Source organism: Eleutherodactylus coqui, chromosome 7 (genome assembly GCF_035609145.1).
Source record: "Eleutherodactylus coqui strain aEleCoq1 chromosome 7, aEleCoq1.hap1, whole genome shotgun sequence".
Classification (NCBI taxonomy): Eukaryota; Metazoa; Chordata; class Amphibia; order Anura; family Eleutherodactylidae; genus Eleutherodactylus; species Eleutherodactylus coqui.
In genome coordinates, this window is record NC_089843.1 from 94,070,326 (window position 1) to 94,096,259 (window position 25,934).

The 25,934-nt window shown below is 44.3% G+C and overlaps 1 protein-coding gene across 7 annotated transcripts in view; it reads right to left on the reverse strand.

Annotated features, from left to right (window-relative positions):
* Positions 1 to 3,192: 3,192 nt before the first annotated feature.
* Positions 3,193 to 25,934, reverse strand: part of CNOT7 (CCR4-NOT transcription complex subunit 7) — a 53,835-nt gene continuing 31,093 nt past the window's right edge. For 5 of the 7 annotated variants that reach the window (XM_066573385.1, XM_066573386.1, XM_066573391.1 and 2 more), the window contains 5 exons: positions 18,442 to 18,635; positions 13,936 to 14,097; positions 9,542 to 9,686; positions 5,524 to 5,634; positions 3,193 to 4,640 (listed from right to left, as the gene is read on the reverse strand). In XM_066573385.1, the coding sequence (XP_066429482.1) occupies positions 4,512 to 4,640; positions 5,524 to 5,634; positions 9,542 to 9,686; positions 13,936 to 14,097; positions 18,442 to 18,635 (741 nt within the window). In that variant the 3' untranslated portion in view covers positions 3,193 to 4,511. Of the gene's footprint in view, positions 4,641 to 5,523; positions 5,635 to 9,541; positions 9,687 to 13,935; positions 14,098 to 18,441; positions 18,636 to 19,036; positions 19,157 to 21,560; positions 21,934 to 25,934 lie in introns of those variants that run through there. The other 2 variants (XM_066573387.1, XM_066573390.1) reach the window with 2 other exon arrangements.

Sequence of the window (25,934 nt, forward strand, 5' to 3'; positions counted from 1 at the left end):
TCCCTGTTAAATATAGACATAAAGAAGCTGGCAAAACTAATAGCAAACAGGCTCAGTAAACATATTCCAGGCTTGATCCATAAAGAGTAGGTGGAATTTGTCCCAGGAAGGGAAGCCAGGGACAATACCATTAAATCTATCTCTTTGATTGCCCGGGCTAGAGCGGGGAACAGCCCGCTCTGCCTACTTGCGGTGGACGCAGAAAAGGCATTCGACAGGTTCAGGTGGAGGTTACTAGAGGGCACTCTTCGTCGGATGGGCCTGCGGCGAAGGATGAGAGAATGAATCATGGCCCTATACAATGGCCCATCCGCTAGAATCCAGGTGAATGGCGCCCTTTCGGAAACCATCTTTATTAACAACGGAACTCGCCGGGGATGCCCCCTCTCACCCTTGCTATATGTCCTATCCATGGAATCTTTGGCCAATGCCATCAGGCAAAATAGGTCGGCCATGGGCCTGACGGTGGCCTACTTTGAGCGCAAGATGGCATTGTTCGCAGACGACGTCCTTCTTTTCCTGTCGAACCCTAGAGTAGGGCTGCCGGTAGTGATGAAGGAGTTTGAGATATACGGGCAGGTGAGCAATTTTAAAGTCAACTTTCAGAAATCAGAGATACTAAACGTGACCCTTCCCGAGAATGAGGTTAGGAAACTCTCGGATTCCTTTCCCTTTAAGTGGGGATCTTCGTCCATTAAGTATTTGGGGGTTCAACTCCCGGCAGATCCCACACGGATCTTTGAGCTAAACTTTGTGCCCTACCTGAATAATCTCAAGTCGGATCTGGGCAGATGGAGACCATTATATGTGTCATGGACAGGACGAGTCAATGCTGTAAAGATGGACTCCCTCCTGAAATTCTTGTACCTCTGTCAGACCCTCCTGGTACGCTTAGAACGGCAATATCTCCTCAGAATCCTCTCCCTAATCATTAATTTTGTCTGGATGGGGTGCAGATCCCGACTTAACTTTAGACTGCTCACGCGGGCTAAGGAAGAGGGAGGACTGGGTCTACCAGATTTCTCTCTGTACTACAAGTCTTGCCTTGCAAACTTCGTTCTCACCCTAATGAAGGGTAGGACTACTAAACTGTGGGTAAAAATGGAGCATGAGTCAGACTCTAGGATAGTACAGAGGGCCCCTTGGATCCCACGACAGTTCCTAGGGGACCTTCAGGCTCTCTCACCATTCCTGTTGGGGGTCCTCAAGATCTGGGGGGCATGCGCCCCGAGACATGGTCTGGTGTCTATATTGTCCCTCCCTAGCTCCCTGATCCCCAAACTCAGAGATGTGGCAAACCAATCTGGGATGAAGTCCCTGAGGGAGATTTACGGGGACTCTGGCCCCCCTCCAGGAGCTTGGATGAGGTACCTTCAGGTGAGGGGCTATGTGGAGTCCCTGACGGCTGGAGGCTGTGGAGGTAGACAGCTGACGCCATTTAAATCCCTATGCATGTCAACGACACCCACTGAACATGGGATCTCAGTTATTTACAGAATGTTGCTAGAAGGTGAGACGGAGGATATACTACCTAGCTATACGGGCCAGTGGGAGTTCGAACTGGGAGGAAGTCGCTCCAGAGCAGAACTTTAAAATCCTATCCTGCTGGTATTGGACCCCGTCGAGGCTGCATCAAATAGACGACCAGATTCCCTCAGTATGTTGGAGGTGCCAAAACGGTCCTGGTTCTATGTTACACAACTGGTGGGATTCTGGGCGCACATTTGTAAACTTAAGTTTTTTTCTAATCATTTAGGAGACGTACAAATTTAACATTGATTATCAGCATTTTGAGGAACACTTTGTTTTCCTGCACCAAGCCAAGATTGCTAAAGCTCATAGGTGTCAGAATGATAGATTCCCGCACAACTAACCCCACAGTTTTTTTCAGGAGTTAATGAAATTTAGAGGAGAAAAAATAAAATTTCCTCCCCGTCTCCCTTCTTTGCTCACGGCTCCTGCGCTATCAGTCTGCTTGGTCGCAGTGGCATGGGCACAGTAATCGGTGCTGCTGCTGTTGTCTTCCAGCGTTGCTGAAGCCATAGCTGCTCCTGTCCTTCTGCATCGCTGAAGCGGTGGCCGCTCTCTGCATGGCTGGATGGAGGGCCGCGGCCCTGCTAACAGCTTGGTGGCGGGGGGTTAGAGGCTGCAGGGGAGATGAGCTGACACAGGCGGCAAGATCCTAGTAGCGTGGAATGAGCTTTGGCTGGGATGCAGGGTTAGTTTCACGGTTAGGTTTACATTATTAGCTGTAAACGCTCCCATGTTACTGTGGCCCCCCCTCTCACATGAAAGCATGTACAGCTAATAATGTAAGCCTAACATTGAAACAAACCCTAACCCTCCATCCAAGGCAAAACTCATTCCACGCTGTTAGGACCTTGCACCAGCCAGCCAGTCAGCAGCTTGTGGGCCTACACTGGTCGGATACAGCCCATCACTAGGTCTCCACCCATACTTGTGGTGGAGACAAGATACAATAATACCAAGCATTAGTACCAAGTATTAGTTTATGCAAAATGATCGCTCAAAAGCCATCTTTTGAGCGATCATCTATGAGTGTAAATGCACCCTTATTCAGCTTTGTAAAACAATGAGAGAAGCCAGATGATTATCAATGGTTTAGTGGATGAGATTTAATATTGGTGAGCTGTGTGGCAGAGATGCAGCCCAGAGGATTATGAGAGATGTAGTAAAGAAGCCTAGGACAGGAAGTACTGATGTAAAGCATAGTGGGTGCTGCCCAATGAGGAAAGAAGAAAAAGCTAAAGAAAAGGTAATGTATAGATTTAGTATAGCACTGTGATATAATTTATGACTTTTTTGTAATGTGACTTTGGTCTCGAAATACCCCTTTAACCCTTTCCAATCCACTGTCTGATGTCTGAAGACATTCTGATTTAAGGCTGTACAGCTCCAATGTTGGAAGACGTCCGTCGGAGTTCTCTTACTGTATATTGCCAGCCTCTCTGCTGTTGGGAGCCTATCCAATGTGTCACCTCATGCAGTACTGGCTTTAGCCAGCAGATAGCGCCGTTGTATAATGGCAGAAAAAGAGTAAGCCCCCTAGTAAAACCAGGATACAAATTGGATTGGAAAAGATTAACATTCACAGTGTTTACTCTCATGATCCATCATGTTGCCACCGATGTCATGGCTGCTCACAGATTAAAACACCACCAAAAAAAACCACAATCTTTTTCAGCCTTTATTTACAAAAGCTCTAAAAACAAATATCCTTTGTTTGCAAACAATTTGTATTTTCTGCATTAAAAAGGATCACACTGTTACAACACTGTAACTCTGAAAAGAAAAAAAAAAACCCTCAAGATATTACAAAGTATAAATGTAAATAGTCCCGACTGACGCTTCGCTGTATATTATACAGGTTGATAATGTGTGGATGAAAACACACAATCCATTTGTAGGGAAACATGAATTTACCATCAATCTCCTGGAGGGGAAAAAAAAAGAAAAATCCTATGTCTATGCAATTCATCATTGGGATGGCGGCCAAAGTAGTATTGTAGATCGATGGTGACAATATAAAATCTATATTGCAAAAGAAAAGATTGAGAGCATCAACAAGAGCTGCAGCATTGCGCACTAGCTCAGTGATGGCGGCACCGGAAAACCCAAGGTCTAGAGAGTCTTCTCCATCATCATTCCATCCATCCATCCACAGCTGGGATATGCCGAGAACTTCTTATGCCAAAGCTAAAACCTTTTTATTTTGTTGTTACAACAAATAATTACATTTCTGTAGCAAAATACAAAACCAAATTGTATTTTCCAGTGTCTCTTCATCTGCAGCGGAGATCTCTATCGGACTTGTTGAGCTTTTGAATTGTATTGGACTTTGTTTTTATATGAAGCCTTTTCTTTCCAACAACTCATCATTAATATCCAAAACTCAAGCACCTACCGTAATAAATATTGTTCGATAAAAATAAAAATGGTGGCTGTAATAAGTAAACATTGAGGGATAAAAGTCAGTTGTTTCCTATGACCAGAGTGCAACAAGAGCTGGAGAGACTTCAATGACTTCTAAGTGCTGAAGGCAGGCACCTTGAGATTAAGCAGTCTTCCTCAAAGGAGATCTTCATTTTCAGGGTCCACTGTGTAGACTGTAAGAATGTAAGGCTTATAAAGGGGAGGGAGAAGGGGGGTAAAAGACACAAGTCATCTGAAATCTGTTCCATACACGGAAGTGCTATAGTGTTGGTGGTCAACTGGTTGTTGATTCTCGAATTACCCAATAGTAAGGACATACTGGAGAAAACTTGGGCTAGTGGCACAGTGTAGATAGAGATCTACTGTACATAAGGCAAATATAAAAGTGAGACACCAATCAGTTTAAAGGCCAAGTGGTTCCATATTGGTAGAGTAAGACAGAAAGTAAATGGTTTTGATAGATGGGCAAACTGATAACCATGAAATCTGATAAAACAGGTCGAAAGTGACTGAGCTTGGCAATAGAAAAAAAAAAAAGGTTAGTTCTATTTTTCAGGTCATGACGGCTTGCTGGCTTCCTCTTCGTATGCATTCCCAGTGCCATTTTGAACGTAGGATGATCCAGACCCCAGGCCATATAAATGGCCACAATACTTTGCATCATCTATGTGATCTTCAAAGAACATCTGAGGAGAGAGCGATAAGAAAATTGCAAGACATTGGCCGTGAAAGCAGTCCTCACAGCTACTTCACAAAGCTCCATTTAATACACAATTACCGAACTAGTAAACAACGCCTGTTTTCGGGTTGCTAGAAAAAGGATCAAATGTGCTAAACGATAACAGTTATCTGGCACACTGAAATTCAGAATAACACCCTCTTATACACTAATTATCCTATTAGCGTATTTTTACAAGGGCCAATAGTCGTCCAAATAATTGCTTGAACGAGCAATTACGGGCGACTGTCAGTCTGTGTGAAGGCAGCCACCGACAGGGGAACTGAAAGAGTAGTTCCGTTTCAGCTCAACGAAACGACTAGTGAGCGGATTCTTGCCGAGTATAAACAGGCAATTGTTCATCTTTGTACTATTCTAGCCCCAAGAGCAGCAGCCCCTCCACTGGTCTAATGATTAGAGATGTAGAGACAGCAATCATTACACAAGGTTAGGTGCTACAGAGGACCGAGCGGTGGACAGCCCTAGCCAGAATGAGCTGCAAGACCACCCATCAGATGGATTACAGCTCATTTACACATAAGTAAAAGTACATATATCTCCCTGACGGATGCACTTTCAGAGCAGACATTGTTTTGCAATATAATTTCTACCGATTTATGGTGTAAATTATAATAAATCTGTCAGTCTGCAGAGGCTCGGTCCCCTCCTGCTAAGTCCTGACCACTTTTCTAGCCAACTATGGAAAGTGGCAACAAGTGCAAAGGAGAAAATGCTACAAAATATTATGCAAATGTAGCATGCACCACAAGCTGCAATTTATTTATGCTGGAAAACTAGCTGATAAAGGCTAATAAATTCCCCCTTTGTGTTCATTTAATAGCAGTTGATACCTCTCTCATCTTGAAGAATGCCATTCCGGTCAGCAATGAGTCAGAGCCAGCCTGATGCTGAGGTCCTATCCTTTCCAGCTCCAGCTGTTCAGCCACTTCTTGCAATCCACCCTGACAAGAGACACAATGATGAGACAACAGCTGCAATTCTGCAAACTTAAGGCCCATTTAAATGTAACGATTGTCACTTAAGGGAATGAAAATGTGCAATAATCATTATGTCTAAACATGAGCCATCGTGCACTTTTTGTTCAAGCCATCGTGCCACCCCTCCCACTCTCCTCACTTTTTACCCTTAAAGGTAATGCCCCTTTTTATTCAAATTTACCCCCAGACAGGAGGGTAAAGGGTTGCAGCCCTTTCTTAGCCTTAAAGGAATACTCCATCCCTGCAGTCTATGGCCGCTACCTTGTGTACTTTACAGCCTTTCAGTACATGCAAATGGAGGTCAGTTAGATTGTTCTCAGTATATACACAAAGAGGTGAGGTAAATTCTCCTCAGTATATACACATAGGGGTGAGGTAGATTCTCCTCAGTATACAAATAATTTCCCTAGGCTTTATGGTTTCTGAGAAACAAACTAGATCATATATCGCATAGAGGTGAGGTAAATTCTCCTCAGCATCTACACAGCGAGACCAGGTAGATTCTCCTCAGCACATACACAGCGAGGCGAGGTAGATTCTCCTCAGCATATACACAGTAAGGTGAGGTAGATTCTCCTCAGTATATACACATAGGGGTGAGGTAGATTCTCCTCAGTATACAAATCATTTCCCTAGGCTTTATGGTTTCTAAGAAACATTCTATATCATATATCGCATAAAGGTGAGGTAGATTCTCCTCAGCAAATACACACAGAGAGATGAGGTAGATTTTCCTCAGCATATACACAGTGACGCGAGATAGATTCTCCTTAGCATATACACAGCAAGGCGAGGTAGATTCTCCTCAGCATATACACAGCGAGGCGAGGTAGATTCTCCTCAGCATATACACAGTGAGGTGAGGTAGATTCTCCTCAGCATATACACAGTGAGGTGAGGTAGATTCTCCTCAGCATATACACAGTAAGGTGAGGTAGATTCTCCTCAGTATATACACATAGAGGGCAGTTATATTCTCCTTGCGATATAAACAAAGGGGTAAGGTAGATTCTCCTCAGCATATTCACAGAGAGATGAGGTAGATTTTCCTCAGCATATACACAGTGACGCAAGATAAATTCTCCTTAGCATATACACAGCAATGCGAGGTAGATTCTCCTCAGCATATACACAGCCAGGTGAGGTAGATTCTCCTCAGTATATACACAGAGGGCAGTTATATTCTCCTTGCGATATAAACATAGGGGTGAGGTAGATTCTCCACAGTATATACAAATAGAGGTAAAATAGATTCTACTCAGTATATACAGAGAGGCGAGGTAGAATCTTCTCAGTATATATACACAGAGGTGAGGTAGAATCTCCTCAGTATATACACACACAGAGGTGAGATAGAAACTTCTCAGTATATACACCCATAGGTGGGGTAGAATCTCCTCAGTATATACACAGCGAGGTGAGGTAGATTCTCCTCAGCATATACACAGTGAGGTGAGGTAGATTCTCCTCAGCATATACACAGTGAGGTGAGGTAGATTCTCCTCAGCTTATACACAGTAAGGTGAGGTAGATTCTCCTCAGCTTATACACAGTAAGGTGAGGTAGATTCTCCTCAGCATATACACATAGAGGGCAGTTATATTCTCCTTGCGATATAAAAACATAGGGGTGAGGTAGATTCTCCTCAGCATATACACAGACAGATGAGGTAGATTTTCCTCAGCAAATACACACAGAGAGATGAGGTAGATTCTCCTTAGCATATACACAGTGACGCAAGATAAATTCTCTTTAGCATATACACAGCAAAGTGAGGTAGATTCTCCTCAGCATATACACAGCCAGGTGAGGTAGATTCTCCTCAGTATATACACATAGAGGGCAGTTATATTCTCCTTGCGATATAAACATCGGGGTGAGGTAGATTCTCCACAGTATATACAAATAGAGGTAAAATAGATTCTACTCACTATATACAGAGAGGTGAGGTAGAATCTTCTCAGTATATACACACATGGAGGTGATGTAGAATCTCCTCAGTATATACACACAGAGGTGAGGTAGAATCTCCTCAGTATATACACACAGAGGTGAGGTAGAATCTCCTCAGTATATACACACAGAGGTGAGGTAGAATCTCCTCAGTATATACACACAGAGGTGAGGTAGAATCTCCTCAGTATATACACACAGAGGTGAGGTAGAATCTCCTCAGTATATACACACAGAGGTGAGATAGAAACTCCTCAGTATATACACCCAGAGGTGGGGTAGAATCTCCTCCGTATATACACACAGAGGTGAGCTAGAATCTCCTCCGTATATACACACAGAGGTGAGCTAGAATCTCCTCAGTATATACACACAGAGGTGAGATAGAAACTCCTCAGTATATACACCCAGAGGTGGGGTAGAATCTCCTCAGTATATACACACAGAGGTGAGGTAGAATCTCCTCTGTATATACACAGAGGCTAGGTAGATTCTCCTCAGTATATACACATGGAGGTGTGGTAGATTCTCCTCAGTATATACACAGAGAGATGAGGCAGAATCTGCTCAGTACATATACAGAGAGGTGAGGCAGAATCTGCTCAGTATATACACAGAGAGGCGAGGTAGATTCTCCTTAGTATATACACATAGAGGTAAGGTAGATTCTTCTCAGTATATACACATAGAGGTAAGGTAGATTCTCCCCAATATATACGTATAAGGTAAGGTAGGTTCTTCTCAGTATATACGCATAGAGGTAAGGTAGATTCTCCTCAGTATATACGCATAGACGTCTGTTATATTCTCCTCAGTATATGCACATAGAGGTGAGGTAGATTCTCCTCAGTATACAAATAATTTCCCTAGGCTTTACGATTTTTGAGAAGAGAACTATATCATATACTGTGGATTTTTGCACAGTTTTTTGGGCATAGAATATTGACGTTGGGATCCCTTTACTTTTCCAATTTAGGATCTAAAGAATGACGTGCCAAATTTCAAGTTTGTGTGGTACAGATGTGCATAGTTACTTTACATGGGGGGGAAGGGGTCACTACTTTTGCCCTTAGAAATGAATAATCAAGTTGTGACCCCCTTTACCTTTCCTATTTAGGACCTAAAGAATGGTCATGCCAAATTTCACATTTGTACGACACCGGGAAGTTAGAGAATTTCAATAGGTACATTACATAGGGGTGCACTTACTTTTGCACTTAGAATTGAATAATCAAGTTGTGACCGCTTTACTTTTTCTATTTAGGGTCTCAAGAATGGTCGTGCCGAATTTCACGTTTGTTCAACACCGGGAAGTTAGAGAATTAGTAGTCAGTCAGTGAGGGCTTTTTTCACTATATAAATTATATTATTTTTATATATATATATATATCTCCCAGGAGCGCTGCCTTTGCTGAATATTCTACCATTACACACAGAAAAGACTTCAAATGTCACAGAATAGGCCCACAACACCCCTTCATAGAAGTCAATTGGTCCCCTTCATTGTACGGATTAGAAAAATTGTAAAAATGTTTGACTATCTGGTTTTAACTAGTAAAAAAATGCAGGCGAGTAGAGATGAGCGAGTATACTCGCTAAAGGCAATTGCTCGAGAGCAGGGAGGAACGGAGGGGAGATCTCTCTCTCCCTCTCTCCCCCCCCGCTCCCTCCTGCTGACTGCCACTACTCACCGCTCTCCCACGCCGGCACCCGAACCTTTAGCGAGTACCTGCCCGCTCGAGGCTAAAGGCAATGCTCGCTCGAGCAATTGCCTTTAGCGAGTACACTCCCTCATCTCTGCAGGTGAGGCATTCGTATCAAAGTCCTGGGACGACAATGACTAATATCTGACTTCAAGCAACAGAGAAAAAAGTTTTAATAGCCTGTAATTAGAAGATACATTTATTGGTATACATACCTTTAAATTTTTGCAGCTTTTCATGAGATATTTGACATCGTAGATCACAGGGAAAAACAGACGAAGAATTTCAAAGAAGTCTAGCTCAACCTCAGGCAGGTTAGAATTAGTCAGTATCTTTATTAGATAACCAAAATCATATCCGCTGCAACAAGACACCAGAGAGAAGACAGCTCAGTAACTTGCTTTTTATTAAACGCTGCATGAATAACACAGCATGAAATGTTCTTTTTGGTGTTAAGTCAGTATTATACGTGTGATACTTTGCAATATATTTTATATGAGGAAGCATATATTCCAGCCGCCTGTAGTCTCCCTTTCCGTGCCTGCAGGGTCACTGCGATAGTTTAGTCATACTTGACAGATATGCTGCAAAAGTTCCTTGCAGATTTGGAGGTAAAAGATCCACAATATGTTCCAGTATCAACAAAGTGGATCAGATTCTAGCAAATTGCATATGGGAAAAAATCCATGTGAAAATTGACATGCAGTGCAGATTTTAACCCCTTAAGGACGTGCTCTCCCCTAACCCCCCCTTCTCCCCTCTTTTCAGTTTTTCCTCCCCCTTTTTAAGGGCTCAGTCAGACGGGCATTTTTATGTGCACGTTACCTGCTATTGAATGGCAGCTGAGAGCTGCCTCTAACTGGTCACAGTGCTCAACCATTCAGAAACAGCCCTATCAGCAGGCGGGGATTTTAAATCCCCGCCTGCTGAAAGCACTTCAGAGCAGTTCAGGGAGAAGACCCAGCTGGATGCGCCTAAGCCCCGGCAGCTGCGGAGAGGTGAATATATATATTCTTTTTTTTTTTTGACACATTTTAGGGATGATTTTCAGAGAAGGGCTTATATTTAAAGCCCTTCCACAAAAATCACTGCAAGGCTTGCCAGCAGCCCATTGCTTTCAATGGAGCCGGCTACAGCGCCGGCTCCATTGAATTCAATGAGAGAACATTGCGTTCCTGTGCCACAGCTGTGCCAGAGGATCGCAATCTTCTCTGTATGTCAATGGCGCCGCCGCCGGCCCCATTGACCAAAGGTGAAACTGGTGGATGTGACAGCATCCAGCGGTTTCACATCCAAGCTGTTGCAGGTCAGTGACAGCATTGCATGGAGCTGTTGCAGGTCAGTGACAGCATTGCATGGAGCGGGATCGACCCCTGATCCCTCTCCATGACTTAAATATATATCCTAAAGCATTAGGGGGTTAAATTCCTAGCATGCCACTTTATGCTGCAGATTTCATGCTTTACATTGCATAGGATGAAATCCATAGAAAAAGCCGCACATAACATGAATTTTGTCATGGATTTGTGGCAAAAACATTTCCTTTGTGATGATATCTTAATTTTTTCAAAATCTCCTCAGCCCACACAATATGGACAAATGTAACTAAACTGCACTAATGTAAGGGCAAACATAACACCAGGAAAAGTCAGACAGTATCTAAGTGTTATCTTGTCAGGCCTGCCCCACCAACGATCATCGTTCCAGTAGTACAACTATTGGAACAGCACATGACTCCTTGTGATCAGTAACGCTGCACCACCAATGGCCGCATCACAATGTGCCGACCTCTCCTCTGTGCAGCAGAACGGGTAAATATTGTGATATGGATGATTTTGAGCGCGGACAGATTGTTGGTGCCCAGATGTTTGGTGCCAGCATTTCTGAAGCAGTCACACTTGTTGGCTGTTCCCAAATCATGTTATAAAGAGTGTACCAAGACTGGCCAAACCATGGACAGACATTTAACAGAAGGTTACACACTTGCAGGTCACGTGTGGTTGATTCTAGAGGCAAGTGTCAGGTGGCATGTCTAGTATCTCAGCAATGATAAATCAAAGTGGACTAATTAACACAGCAGTACAACAACGGGGAAGTTAGACACATTTCCACAATGACCATGCAGAGTACCTTGCATTGACTGGGGTACAATAGGCAAAGACTGATAAGGATGCCCCTGATGACATCCTTGCCAAGAATGCTTTGCATTGGCCCAGGAAAGACATTAATGCACCTTGGACACATGGCAGAAGGTCATCTGGAGTGAGGAGTCCCTTTTCCTGTTGAACCATAAGGATAGCCGGGTTCATATCTGGTGTAAACAGCATGAAGCCGTATCCCACGGGTGTAGTGTTGGGGCTCAACAGACTGGTGATGCCACGGTCTGGGGAGCATTTTCCTAGGCTGGCCTAGGACCATTTGTCATCATACCATAATCCTTAAATGGTGAACACTACAGGAACCTATTAGCTAGCCACCTGCACCCATATCATCAGGAAGTCTTCCCCGAGCACAGTGCCATGCTTCAACAGGACAACTCTCCGTCTCTTCAAGATTGCATCACTAGGGAGTGCCTGGAGGGACACAACAATGAATTCTCCATTCTGCCTTGGCCCTCAAACTCACCGGACTGTAACCCCATTGAACGTGTTTGGGATATGCTGGAAAGGGCTGTTAGATCTGCTCCCATGTATCCCCAAAATGTGCACCAACTGCTGGAACTGCTGCAGTTGGCATGGGGCGAGTTGAGTATGGAGGATCTTCACCACCTAGTGGAATCTGTTCCTTGATGTTGGAAAGCTGTGATTGCCAAAAAAGCTGGACCAACCCGTTATTGAATAGATGTTCCTAATGCAGCGATAGTTCAGTGCACTTTTGGCAATTTTGTTTCTTAATTTCATGGTAAAATGGTAAACTTCTGTAAACGTACATGAGACCAGATGTCAATATACTTATATCTCTGTAAAAGCAGCTGCTGGTTTCTACAAGACCTCTGCTGATAGTCTCTATAAGGCAGAAGCAACAGCTAAGTATCTGTAGCACTGGCTTGGCTTGAAATGCATTCTGTCAATAGGGACAGCTTATGCTCTGCATACATGGCAGTATCTGTTTGACCACACACAAGCTGCCACTAGTCACTACTGGTGTGAATGGGCATGTTGTCAGATATATTATAGATCCTACAGATGATCCAGCTTAGTGTAGAGAGAATGAAATCAAGGCTCCAAGTAACAAGGCTGGAAAGTGGAGGGCATTAAAGAAGCCAGTGAAGATCAAAGAACAAGTATAATGTAATGGGGAAGAGAAAGTAAAGGTTACATGACAACATCTACACGTCTCGTAGGGATTAAAGGCTTACGGTGCGATTTCAGTCCTACTTTACTGTTTCTAAGACACAGTCCAGCTTCTTGCTTATTACCTCTGCAGCTCCGCTTGAACTGTGAGAAAGCCAGGAGGGGACAACACGACTTTCTGATGGTGGTGTGCAGCGATGCTGCCAATTCCCTGAGTGCTGACAACTCGTTTATACAGGACACAGTTATCTCACTGCCCAAGGGTCCCATTAAGGGACTCATGGAAGACATGTTATGGAGAGTAACAAAACACAAGGATCATTTTGTGCATATAATAAGGCGAAGTGTCAAAGTCTCATCAGAAGGATCGGTATTAGGCCGGTCTCACACGATTAATTATAACTTACATCAGAAACTGGTATAAAATGTGTTAGTAATGTACACCAGGTCCGACCTGGCGTACATCTCTGTTTGGGCGCATGGAGGTTCCGAGATGTGCCTAATACGTGAACAGCCGTGCACCTCGTCATGTATTAGGCGCATCGTGCGCTGAGGAAATTCTGCTAAGAACAGTGGTGGAAATGCCGGTCTTAGTAAATGTTCCTCCCGTGGTCTTGATAATTAGGAAGCAGCACAGAGCCCATCTGCATGTGCGTACTTCTGAAAGGGGGGAGGGAGGATTTTACATGGGACTGTATGTTGCAAGAGGCAAAAGGAAGGATACATGATGTGTTTTACATAGGACTGCATATTAGAGCTTCCAAGAGGAATTGGAATAGTATGTTCTACATGGGACTGTATGTTGAAGGGGTATGTTGATGGCTGAAGGCAGGGGAATGTTGCTTTTTACATGGTACTGTAGGACATAATGAAAGGGAGTGTGTGGTGTTTACATGGGACTGTATGTTGGGGTTGAAGGGAGGGAAGTGTTGTTTATTTGCATGGGAGTGAAATGATAAAGATGATGAAGGGAGGGACTGTATGTTGGGAGATAGTGAAGATAGGGCCACTATAAGAAGGGCCAAATGGGGTACTATTTACTACAGAGGGTCAATGAGAGGTTCATTGAGGGTAGCGGTAGAAGTGCAGCGCAGTGAAGGTTAGACAAATGACTATTTACACAGTAGACAGCGATCACACATGCTTCTATGGCTCCATGATTGAGACTCCTGGAAGCCGCTGAGCTATTTCTGTGGCTCCCAAGGAGAAGCTGGCGGTCCCTGAGGAAGGGAAAAGATCTGCCAAAAACCACTCCCAAATGCAAGAAATAACTGAGTGTGTTAGCCAAGATTCAGATGAACTTAGAAAGCACTGACCTGTGGAAAGAAAGCCACTTCACCCCTTCACATAGCACCACTCCAGAGGTCATGAACAGCTCCGCAAAGTAGTGAGTTTCAATGCCCTCTTCTTCATGTTTCTTAAACTGGATCCCTGATGAAGTGAGCAGCTCTATGGAGTCTTGTGCGTACATGTCTTCCCTGCAAAACCCAGACAGGCAACACTTAAGTATTATACATCAGGAAAACGTAGCACTACGTGTCAATTGGGGGGTCAAAGGGGGTCATTCTGTAGCACTAAATGTGAGCTTTGCAGAACTGACAAACACATAGGTGACGCTGTATATAAGGCTGACATACTGGTGTCCTGACACATCTATGCGGAGCACAATGGTGATCCAACCTCTATCACATTCACAGGTAGTGGTGAGACAAGCAGGGAGAAGGAGATCCAACTGATTTTCTTTAAGACTGCATCATCCCTGGGTCTGACACAAGCGGCTGAATGTCAGCTGCTATACAACGGTACAGGATAGTTCAGGAGGCAATGGGTCTTCCTTGGTTTTGTTTAGCCTATTTTGCTAGAGGCAATTATGGTCAACACTGAAATTGTTTCTGACTTCAAAAGGCCCTAATCTGTAGTATCTTGGTGCGCTGTACACGAATATGATCGGGAAAATGTTTTATTGCTCTCGTTTTGAAGATATTTCATATAGTTCATTTTCTGTGCTTCACCGTATAAATTTATCCAGTAGGACTGTAACAACTTCCTTACGGTTACAGTTTGAGGCAGACAGCAGCCGTGTGCTTACAGGACCTGTGATGATTTCACCATCATCAGAAAAAAAAAGAGAGACTGTACCAGCAGCACCCTGTGGGTCGGGCTATAGAATGCAACAGCCAAAGAAAAAGGGAATCCAAACTTCAGTTCCCTCAGAGAGCCCGATCAGCGAAGACTTTGCCAGCATACAGGGGTACTAGACAAAGTAAAACTTTATTGCCCCATCACAGTGAATTACAGCGACGTTTTGGCCGCCAGTCCTTTCTCGAGCTTGGGGCGATAAAGTTTACCTTTGTCTAGTACCCCTGCATGCTGGCAAAGTCTTCTCTTCGATGTTCGGACCATCATGTGATCAGTCACTGCCTCTGAGCTCATGAACTCCCACCTAACCCCAACTTAAGGCCCATTTAAACACGATAATCACTCAAAAGATGTCGCTCAAGCGACTTTTGAGCGATCATCGTTGTGTCATTTAAAGCACAAGATGAACGCTCAAGATGAGCGATCACCTTGCGCTGCCAGCAGAAGATGCAGAAGACAAGCGGTGTGTCCCCGCTTGTCTTCCGCATCCAGCTGTTCCCCGCTCCAAGTGCCCAGCTGTTATACAGCCGAGCGCTCTGAGCGGAGGATGCAGGAGACAAGCGGTGTGTCCCTGCTTGTCTTCTGCATACAGCTGTTCCCTGCTCCAAGTGCCCAGCTGTTATACAGCCGGGTGCTCTGAGCAAAGGATGCAGGAGACAAGCGGTGTGTCCCCGCTTGTCTTCTGCATACAGCTGTTCCCTGCTCCAAGTGCCCAGCTGTTATACAGCCGAGCGCTCTGAGCGGAGGATGCAGGAGACAAGCGGTGTGTCCCCGCTTGTCTTCTGCATACAGCTGTTCCCCCTCTCCGAGCGCCCAACTGTTATACAGTCCAGCGCTCAGAGTGGAGGATGCAGAAGACAAGCGGGGTGTCCCACTTGTCTTCTGCATCCACATGTTTTCTGTACGGAGTGCCCGGCTGTTATACAGCCAAGCGCTCCATGCCAGGTATGGAGAACAGAGCTGGACCGCTCTGTTCTTCATACCCAGCCTGTGATCAGGGAGCAGGATACAGCGGAAACAATAGTATCAGCTGTATCCCACTATGAATCCCTGATAAGGCTCATCGTTGTCTTTCAGCACGCTGAAAGACAACGATGGGCGATGGCATAACGAAAACTGCACAATATCAGTGCAGTTACACACAACGATTATCTCTCAAGGCGGCTTTTGAGCGAATTTTGAGCGATAATCGTTGTGTCTAAATGGGCCTTTAACCACTACACCATGTTCAGTCCCCAGTACCAGTGCACGTATCAACACCTAATCACTAGTGCACTATATAGAGCCTAGTCGGAAAGGTTGAGCATTAAAAATATTTCAGACTTTCTGGGATACAGTTTAAGCTACTGTTACATAAAACTGTTATTATTTTATCCCTTTAGTTACAATACAGAACACTAATGCCTCGAAAGTGCCTTGGGCCCCGTATATATGCTGTGCTACATGTATAAAGCAGCTTTCACAGTGGTTGAATGGCAAATGATCATCAATGCTGTTTGCAGTCCCCATGATGTGGAGAGAGCCAAGCAACCACACCAATGACTGTTACTTCTGCCTGGTTAACCCTCTTTCTGGCAGCATAAAGAAGCAAAAGAAGTTGAGAATACTCTACCCCAACATTCCATCTGCATCGAGACCAGTTCCATGGGATACACAAGATACATGTGTTTCTTATGTCAGTGGGATAGCCGAGTAAGGGAATTGCACTACTTGCAGAAGGAATGGACTGGCAGACAAAATGTAGCAGTTAGAAAGAAAAATATCCAGCAACCAGCTCTAGTTGAGGTGAGCAAAATCCTGCTACCACCCCTTCACGTCAAACTAGGTTTGATGAAGAACTTCGTGAAAGCCAAGGACCGGAGTTCACCAGCCTTCTGATACCTTCATGAAAAATTCTCCTCCACCTCATGGCAGCGCCGCTGCTCCTCTGTCCGGTACGCTGGTAGCAGCGATGATCCTAGGTGCACACTGTGATGTCAGTGTGCTGCTGAACGCCTCCTTCCCTGTTCTCACGGAATCAAGTAGTAAGAGATGTCAGGGGAGGGCGGAGGAGGATCCCAGCTGCACACTGACGTCACAGCGTGGCCGGGATAGTAGCGCTGCTTAGTGAATACCGGCAGGGAAGCCGCGGCCCCTGTCGGTATTCACCACTAATAGGGTGAGCGTCTGACAGCGGCAAAAAAACAGCGAACCGGTGGTTGGGGAGTCCTGCTCTACCGTGCTGGCTGACTACTGCTGGACACTCCATAGAGATGCCCCCAAACAGCTGGACAAGAGACAGGCAGAGAAATCTAAGTCGTAGTCTGTGACTTGATTTAAAGGCGATTTAAACAATCATTGCAGATTACAAACAAAATTGAACCAATTTTTGCGTTTTGAGTGTCATAATCGTGTAGAGCACATAAAAATTGATAAGAAATGACTAATTTTACTTTAGTAACATAACTTTTGTAAAAATTTGTTGACCAGTGACTATTATTGATAACGGTACAACTAGTTTGGTAGGGCAATTAACTGACCGCCCATATCGTTCCAGCTAATAATTGTATCTAACATATCGATCAAACTGGCTGCAAAAAAAAAAAAAAAAAGACTGTTATGCGTGTTCTAGCACGTGTTCTACTTCATATGCACTTGATTATATTCTTATGTGTTCACAATTGGTTACATCTACATTGATGCATTCATTCCACAGTGGAGTGAGATACGTTTACATCATTGTCTTGGATCACTATGATTACTAACACTAGGCAACATGATTTTTGTGTCTAAGAAAAGTTTATTTGTTCCTGTTAGCCTATTGTAAAATATAATGGAAAATAGCTTTCATTTAGAAAAAAAGTCTGCTTTTGTTGTCAGGACATCGATAATTAAAAATATCCTATTATTGCCTGATGAAGTAACCTGAGAAGTCTCGAAAGCTTGCTGTAACATCATGTCTGTTAGCCTCCTAACTGTGGTGGTTGCAGTAAACAAACAGTAAGGAGGAAGGCGGACATGGCACCTCTGTTCTCAGGACTGGTTGGGGTCTCAGTGGTGAAACCCTCAAAAATCAGTAAATGGATAGGTGATAAAAGTGTTTTCTGGTACAACCCCTTAAATATATTCTGATAATCAGAACTGTCCCTTTTACAAGTGAGGGTGCTCACACAAAGACAATTCTGATGAACCATATATATTAAGGTCCAACCAGCAGCACCAAAATCATCCCACTCTAGGTCAGGCTGGATTATGCAAAAGTTAGAAAAGGAACTCAAACCAGAAAGACTCCAGAATATAGATCATCCAATAGAAGGGTAACTGGCAGCATAAGCAGGTGAAGTAGAAAAGCTTGAAGAAGGCCATTTTGGCCGAAACGTTGTTTCTATGGTGATGGGGCAATAAAGTTTTTTCTACTTCATCTGCTTATGCTGCCAGTTACCCTTCTATTGGATAATACAAAGTATCCTGAGACATAGTACCTGAGACATCTTTTCACAGAAGCCCTGTCCCCTCCGATACCATATACACATAAACCGCTATTCATATCAAAGTGATCTCAAGCTCAGTACAAAAACAGCGCCCATATGTTCTGGCCATTGGCGTGGAGGGGATTAATGGGGTAAACACTCAGGTGACATTAAGAGCTTCTGCATACACTGTGTTGGTTTCCACACTATATCAAGTAGAGCCGCGCTACTTACGTTAGATTAAACTTGAAGTTGAACTGCCACGTGGAGGTTCCTGGTGGGTATTCTCCTTGTTCATTCATAAAGGTGAGGCCAAGCTGAATTATCTTCAGTAAGTCCACATTACAGCGTAATAGTTGGTACTGATAGTCTGCGTTACTCCTGAACTCTCCTATTGGTCTCGCAACTACCCCTGGAAATTCTGTGTCCTGGAGAAACAAAAATAATCCAATATGCACAAGAATTTTCACGACCAAACTTTTTCCATTTAAGAGTGCATTGAAGCATTGGAACGTCCCAAAGTGCAAGTAGAATGGCAAAATACATTAGAGATGAAGTAACTCAGCAATATCTGTATGATACGGGGTACTCCTGAGCTCAGCTTGACCCCCAAATTGCAGCTGATCCATCAAACCAGGATCAAAACTAATAATATGCCAGGCAGTGTATGAAAGTGCTGGAAACACTCCACTTACTGCTTACATACTTAGCAGGGCATTGGTTATTACAAAGGCCAGAAGACATCAGCATCACATAAGTAATGCGCACATGATTGAGCCAGAATACCTTCTCATCAAGTAAATGATAAAATATATAAAAATAACAGTACTTCTAGCGCTCCGCTGGTGATGAAGGATGAAGTACAGCTCTTTTCTCCTTTTAGCTTCCAGAGAAATGTTTGACGGACCGTGCATTACATCCGTGGGACTCTTCCCTCAGTTTCTCCCCACTGTTATAAAAACAATAGATCGGCAAAGTGCAATACAGACTGAGATGAAACAAGAATCTTATCACAGGTTCCTTTTTATTCATAAAGGGAGTAAAAGTAACAGCATTAGTAAAAACTGAATTCAGATCCACGTGGCACAGACCCACAGTTGTAGTCCCACTAGAGCGTCATGATGCCAGCTTCTTCTGGGGAATCTTCTATCCTATACTGCATCCTTCATCACCACCGGAGCCTAATAAGTAGTGGTTTTAAAAAATATTAACCCTTCGCAATCCAATTTTGTATTCAGGGTTTCCTAGGGAGCTTTCTCTTTCTGTCATTATACAATGGCGCCATCTACTGGCTAGAGCCAGTACTGCGTATTGGGACATGCTGAAGAGGCCCCCCCGACAACAGAGCGGCCAGTAATCTACAGTTAGAATACCCTGCTGGACGTCTTCCAGCATCGGAGCTGTACAACCTTCAATCATAATGTCTTCAGACGTCAGACAGTGGATTGGAAAGGGTTAATACATAAAGAAATTGGACACTTTCTTGGACACTGGGAATTTAGATTGCTGGTGTATCCAGATATTTTACTTGCTGTTAAACTCTGTTTACATCACATCTGGGCCTTCCATCACAAGTGTACGTCAAAAGTGTTGCCTGACATATAGTACTCTGCAAAACTTTTAGGCAGGTGTGAAAAACATTCTGCAAAGTAATGATTTCAAAAACAGAAGTGTTAATAGTTTCATTTTTGTCAATTACCAAAATGCAAAGTAAATTATCATTTGATTTAGATTTCTCTTTTGTTTATTTGGTGTGAGCAACCTTTACCTTCAGAAGGCAGCATTCCTACAAGCCAATGTTAGACTCTTTATACAAGCCTTGTAACAATGACTGGGAATTGAAAACAAAGCCAGAATCCATACACAGACAGCTGTTTTTGCCCCTCATCAATGTGCAGTAGATTTCTGGCTTGGCCAATAAAAGGCCTATGATGTGGGTCAGGTAGGGTCATCATCTCTCCTTAAAGGGGTGAAGGCTATTCCAAGGAGAAGGCTATTAATGACCTATCCTCAGGATAGATCATCAATAGTTCATCGGCTGGGCTCCGTCGCTGTCAGCGGCGCAAATCCACATGAGATCGGAGCTGAAGCAGCAATAGTCTCCGCGCTGACCTCCGTGTAGTGGCCAGTGCTTGTAACTGCAGGCACCCATTGATTTTAATGGAAGCCATGCCTGCAATTACAAGCGCTGGCCACTACAAAGAGGTCGACACGGAGGCTTCCGCTCCAAACTCTGTGTATTTGCGCCGCAGACAGTATGTGCCCACTCAGCTGATTGGTTGGGGTCCTCAGCAATAGACCCCAGCCTATCAACTATTGATGATCTATCCTGAGGATAAGTCATCAATAGCATTCTCCCTGGAAAACCCCTTTAAGGTGAGCACCTAGGAAGTGACTAAGGAGACTTATAAGGCCGTCCATGCTCCTCTGGGAAATATGCCTATGAGGAAAATGGAACAATACCTCTGCAGCGCCACCTATTGGAAGGCAGCATTCTTGCAAGTCAGTGTTGGACACTTTATACAAGTCTTCTAACAGTGACGGAGAAAAAAGAACCTCGAAGCAGCTGTCTGTGTATGGATTCTGACTTAGTTTTGAATTCCCAGTCATTGTTATAAGAAAAAAATGAGGAACCCATTCCCAGACTTTATTTTAGCGTAAATATACTAATTTTAAAAATAAACAACTATACATTAAAAAAAAAGCTTTTTACCCCCAATAAAAAAAAAATTTAAAAAAAACTAGAAAAAAAGTAATTCAAAAAAAGATATTAAGAATTATCCCTATATGTCTTGGGAAAAAAATGGAGCAAAAATAATTTTGGTAGCTGAAGAAAAAAAAGGGTAGTAAAAGCACCCCATGGGTAAAATCTCTGAAAAGTGTCTGGTCCTTTAGGACCAAAACTTCCTGGTCCTTAAAGGGTTAGGAACTATTTCCAGTGTAAAGAACAAGTAGTCCTGGAAGTGATGATATGGGCCCCCAGAGTCCTGAATGCAACATCAACATAATGAATCTGTCTGGGATTCCATGAAGAGACAGAAGGATTTCAGCAACCTTACATCCACAGAAGATCTGTGCTTAGTTCTCCAAGATGTTTAGAACAACCTCCTGTTAAGCTCCTTCAGAAACTGTGTGCAAGTGTACCTAGAAGAACTGATGAAGTTTAGAAGGCAAAGGGTTGTCATACCAAATATGGGTTTGATTTAGATTGCCCTTTTATTCATTCACTTTGCATTTTGTTAAAGGGGTTGTCTCGTGCCGAAACGGGTTTCTTTTTTTTCCCCCATAGGCCCCCCCGTTCGGCGCAGGACAACCCCAAGGGATGTGTTAAAAAAAAAATACATATTACTTACCCGAATCCCCGCTCTGCGACGTCTTCCTTCTTCTTTCTTCTTCCTTTACCAAGATGGCCGCCGGGATCTTCACCCACGATGCACCGCGGGTCCTTTCCCATGGTGCACCGTGGGCTCTGTGCGGTCCATTGCCGATTCCAGCCTCCTGATTGGCTGGAATCGGCACACGTGACGGGGCGGAGCTACGCGATGACACGTAGAAGGGGCGGAGCCAGAACGCCGCTCGTGCCTGGACCTAGGAGAAGGGGAGAAGACCGCACAGCGCAAGCGCGTCTAAAAAAGCAAGAAGACATCAGAATTAGACGGATCCATGGAGACGGGGACGCCAGCAACGGAGCAGGTAAGTGAATAACTTCTGTATGGCTCATATTTAATGCACGATGTATATTACAAAGTGCATTAATATGGCCATACAGAAGTGTATAACCCCACTTGCTGCCGCGAGACAACCCCTTTAAATGACAAAATAATCTATTAACACTTCTATTTTTAAAAACATTCTAACTTTACAGCATTTTTTCTGTACCAGCCTAAGGCCTCCCTCACACAGGGCGTTTGCAGAAACGCAGCGTTTTGCAACGCTGCGTTTGCTGCAGATTCCGCCCCGTTTCAGCAGCGCTGGCATACTTTATAAAGTATGCCAGCGCTGCTGAAACGGGGCGGAATCTGCAGCAAACACAGCGTTGCAAAACGCTGCGTTTCTGCAAACGCCCTGTGTGAGGGAGGCCTTAGGCCTCATGTCCACTAGGAAATTCGGGCCGCGCGGATCCTCCATGTAGAATCCCGCAGCGGGTCCCTCCTTTCCCGCAGACATGAGGCCTATAAATTGATAATACTCACCTGTCCGGATGCTGCAGGTTCCCGTCAATCGCGGCCGGATTCTCTTTCTTTCTGCCCGGTGAATGTAGTCGGCACTCCGGCAGCGCGCCGTCGCATGCGCCGTGCACTTTTTTTTTTTTTTTTTCATCCATGCTTTCCCGTGGCCCTGCAGCAGAGCAGAAATTAAGCTGCGGGTGTGCCGCAGATACGGACGGCTTCCATAGGCTTCAATGGAAGCCTGCGGGAGCTGTCCGTGCGGGAAACCAGCAGAAAATGGAGCATGCTGTAGGTGATTTCCCGCATGTGCGATCCGCGTGGCAGCGAAAAATGACATCCGCAGGTATTTACTTACCTGCGGGTGTCCAATGCATCCCTATGGGCGCGGATCACGGGTGCGGGACACCCGCGTGGATTTCCTAAATATAATTAGCCAGTGGACATGAGGCCTAAATCTTTTGCACAGTACTGTATATATCTTTGACATGCACGTCAGGATACACCACAGCAGCACACATCTCACACCGACTCCCGCTCTAAAGAAACAAGGACAACATAATCTGCTGTTGGCCTCCCTCAGATGAATGGACACCTATGGATATGTATGGCGTATATGCCGGGAGCTTTCCCAGTGTACAGGCAAATAGTAGAGGTCAAGCGTGATGTGAAGAGAGTCTATCTAGTTCTGCCATTCTCTAGAAAGGAATAGTACATATAACAGTATGATAAAAGTGTGTTAGATTAACATTAAAGGGTTTTCTCCAGTCTAATATGAACAATTTTATCAGATTCTGAAATGTTAGGCCCCTTTCTACTTCTCATTTACAACTGCTAAAATCTCTGCTTGCTGTCAGTAAATGAAAGCATTCATTTGGAAGCTTGAAATGGGTTTCCTGGTTGCATATAATGTTCAATCACTGAGAAGTTCTACAACTTTATAATATACTTTGTGTTTCCATTCCTCACCATTCCCAAGATACTAGTTTGCTGTCAGTGAATGAGAAAACGTATTTGCATTGAGAGGCAGTAAACCCGTACACAGCAAGTCCTGCTGTCAGCTGAGAAGTAAATACAATTTTATCCAGTCTAGGCAATGCTCTGTGAGCTAAATTAGTAATGTATGGCGGTGAATTATTAAAAAAGTTACAAGGCTTTATCTCTATACTAATGGGAAGATGTCTATATAGCGCCACCTATTGGAAGGCAGCATTCCTGCAAGTCAATGTCAGAACTTTTAACAAGCCTTGTAACGATGACTGGGAATTATGAGCCAAAGCCAGAGTCTTCTCCAGAATCGTGGATGGTCTTATAAGTCTCCTCACATCTTGCTTTTTCCTAAGGAGAAACAATACCCTTCTTGACCAATATCTCTCTTTTAGAAAATGAAGGGGTTTTCCAAGACTTTCACTATTGTAAACCTATCCTCAAGGTAGGTCATTACTAGCTGATCAGCTGGGGACTACCTCTCTGGAACCCAGACCGAATAGCTGATTGGACACCGGAAGTCAATACTGCAAAATACAGGGGTCGAAATGGAAACTGCTGCAACCCTCTGTAGCTGCCAGCACTTGTAACTGCAGGCGCAGCCCTCTTTACAATGAATATGAGCTGCGCCTGCAATTACAAGCGACAGTCACTACATCTTGGTCAGAGCAGCAGCTTTCATTTCAACACCTGTGTATTGCACCTGATCAGTTAATTGGCGGTGTTGCGAGTGGTAGACCCCAGCCAATAAACTATTGATGACTTATTCTGAGGATAGGTAATCAGTAGTATTTTCCTGGAAAACACCTTTGAAGGGGTTATTGTGGACTTGTACTAGTCTCAGGATAGGTCATCAATAGTTGATTGGTGGGAGTCTGCTGCTCAGGGCCCCGGCTAATCAGTTGATCTTAAAGGGGTTGTCCCGCGGCAGCAAGTGGGGTTATACACTTCTGTATGGCCATATTAATGCACTTTGTAATGTACATCGTGCATTAAATATGAGCCATACAGAAGTTATTCACTTACCTGCTCCGTTGCTGGCGTCCCCGTTGCCATGGATCCGTCTAATTCTGATGTCTTCTTGCTTTTTTAGACGCGCTTGCGCTGTGCGGTCTTCTGCCTGGTGAATGGGGCCGCTCATGCCGGAGAGCTGGTCACTGCGTCGTCATCATAGCTCCGCCCCGTCACGTGTGCCGATTCCAGCCAATCAGGAGGCTGGAATCGACAATGGAACGCACAGAGCCCATGGTGCACCATGGGAGAAAACCGCAGTGCATCCCTGGGAAAGGACCGGCGGCCATCTTTGGGAGAAGAGTTTTTAAAGTCCTTATTTCGTCGGATCGGTGAGTAGCAAGCGGTTTAAAAACCGCTTTAATTTGCTATTTTATGCCAGGGGGTGACAGGGGGAATGGGGTAAGGTAAAATTTTGAGGTTTAGACAACCCCTTTAAGGCCACTTTCAGTGCGGACAGTGCTGGAAGCAGATAGCTCTATCAACATTGCAGTGGCTCAGTTTGGTACTATAGGCACAGCTCTCACTGAATTCAATGGGAGCTATGCCTGCAGTACCAAACTGGGCCACTGCAATGTTAACAGTGCTATCTGCATTTAGTGTTGTCAGCACTAACAGCGGGCTGGGGATCAATCGATCGGTGGGGATCCTGACCAGTGGGCCACATCAATCAACTATTGATGACCCTATCTTGAGAAGAGGTCATCAATAGTAGAAGTCCACGATAACCCGTTTAAATATGAAATTCTATACAAAGTGTATGCCATTTTACACAAATCTGAAGAGAACAAACCCTGATCAGCCATAGCATTAAAAACATCTAGAAGTGAATTGATTATCTCGTGACAATGACACCAGGGCACATTGATGAATATGAAAAGCAAAGGTGTGCCCATCTGGTCCAATGTTACAGAAGAGCTACTGTAGTACAAATTGCTGAAAAAGTTACTGCTGGCCATGAAAGAAAGGTGTGAGATCACACAGGGAATGGCAGCTTGTTGTTTATGGGGCCATATAACTGCAGATGGGTCAGAGAGGCTATAATGACCCTTGTTTACCACTGAAATGGGCATCAGAACTGGACCATGGAGCAATGGAAGACGGTGACAGGGTTTGATGAATCAGGTTTTCTTCCCCATCATATGGACAGCTGAGTGCATACAGGTCACGTAGCTTGGGTCCTGCCATTCATATAGATGTTATAATGACATTTACCAGCTACCTAAATACTGAACAGATCAAGTACACCTCTTAACGGACGCTGTATTCCCTAGTGGCAGCAGCCTCTTTCAGCAGGATAATCCCCCTGCCACCCTGCAAACATTGCTCAGCAATGATTTGAGGAACAGGATAAAGAGTGCAAGGTAGTGATCTGGCCTCCAAATTCCCCAGATCTCCATCTGATCGAATATCTGTGGGATCAACTAGAAAAATAAGTCTGTTCCTTGGAGGCCAACCTTCACGACTCAAAGAGCTTAACCCTTTCATGAGCAAGGGTCATTGATGCGCCTGGGTCCAGGTCACATTCTGCAGTTCTGGTAGTGCCACTTTCAAAGAATCATT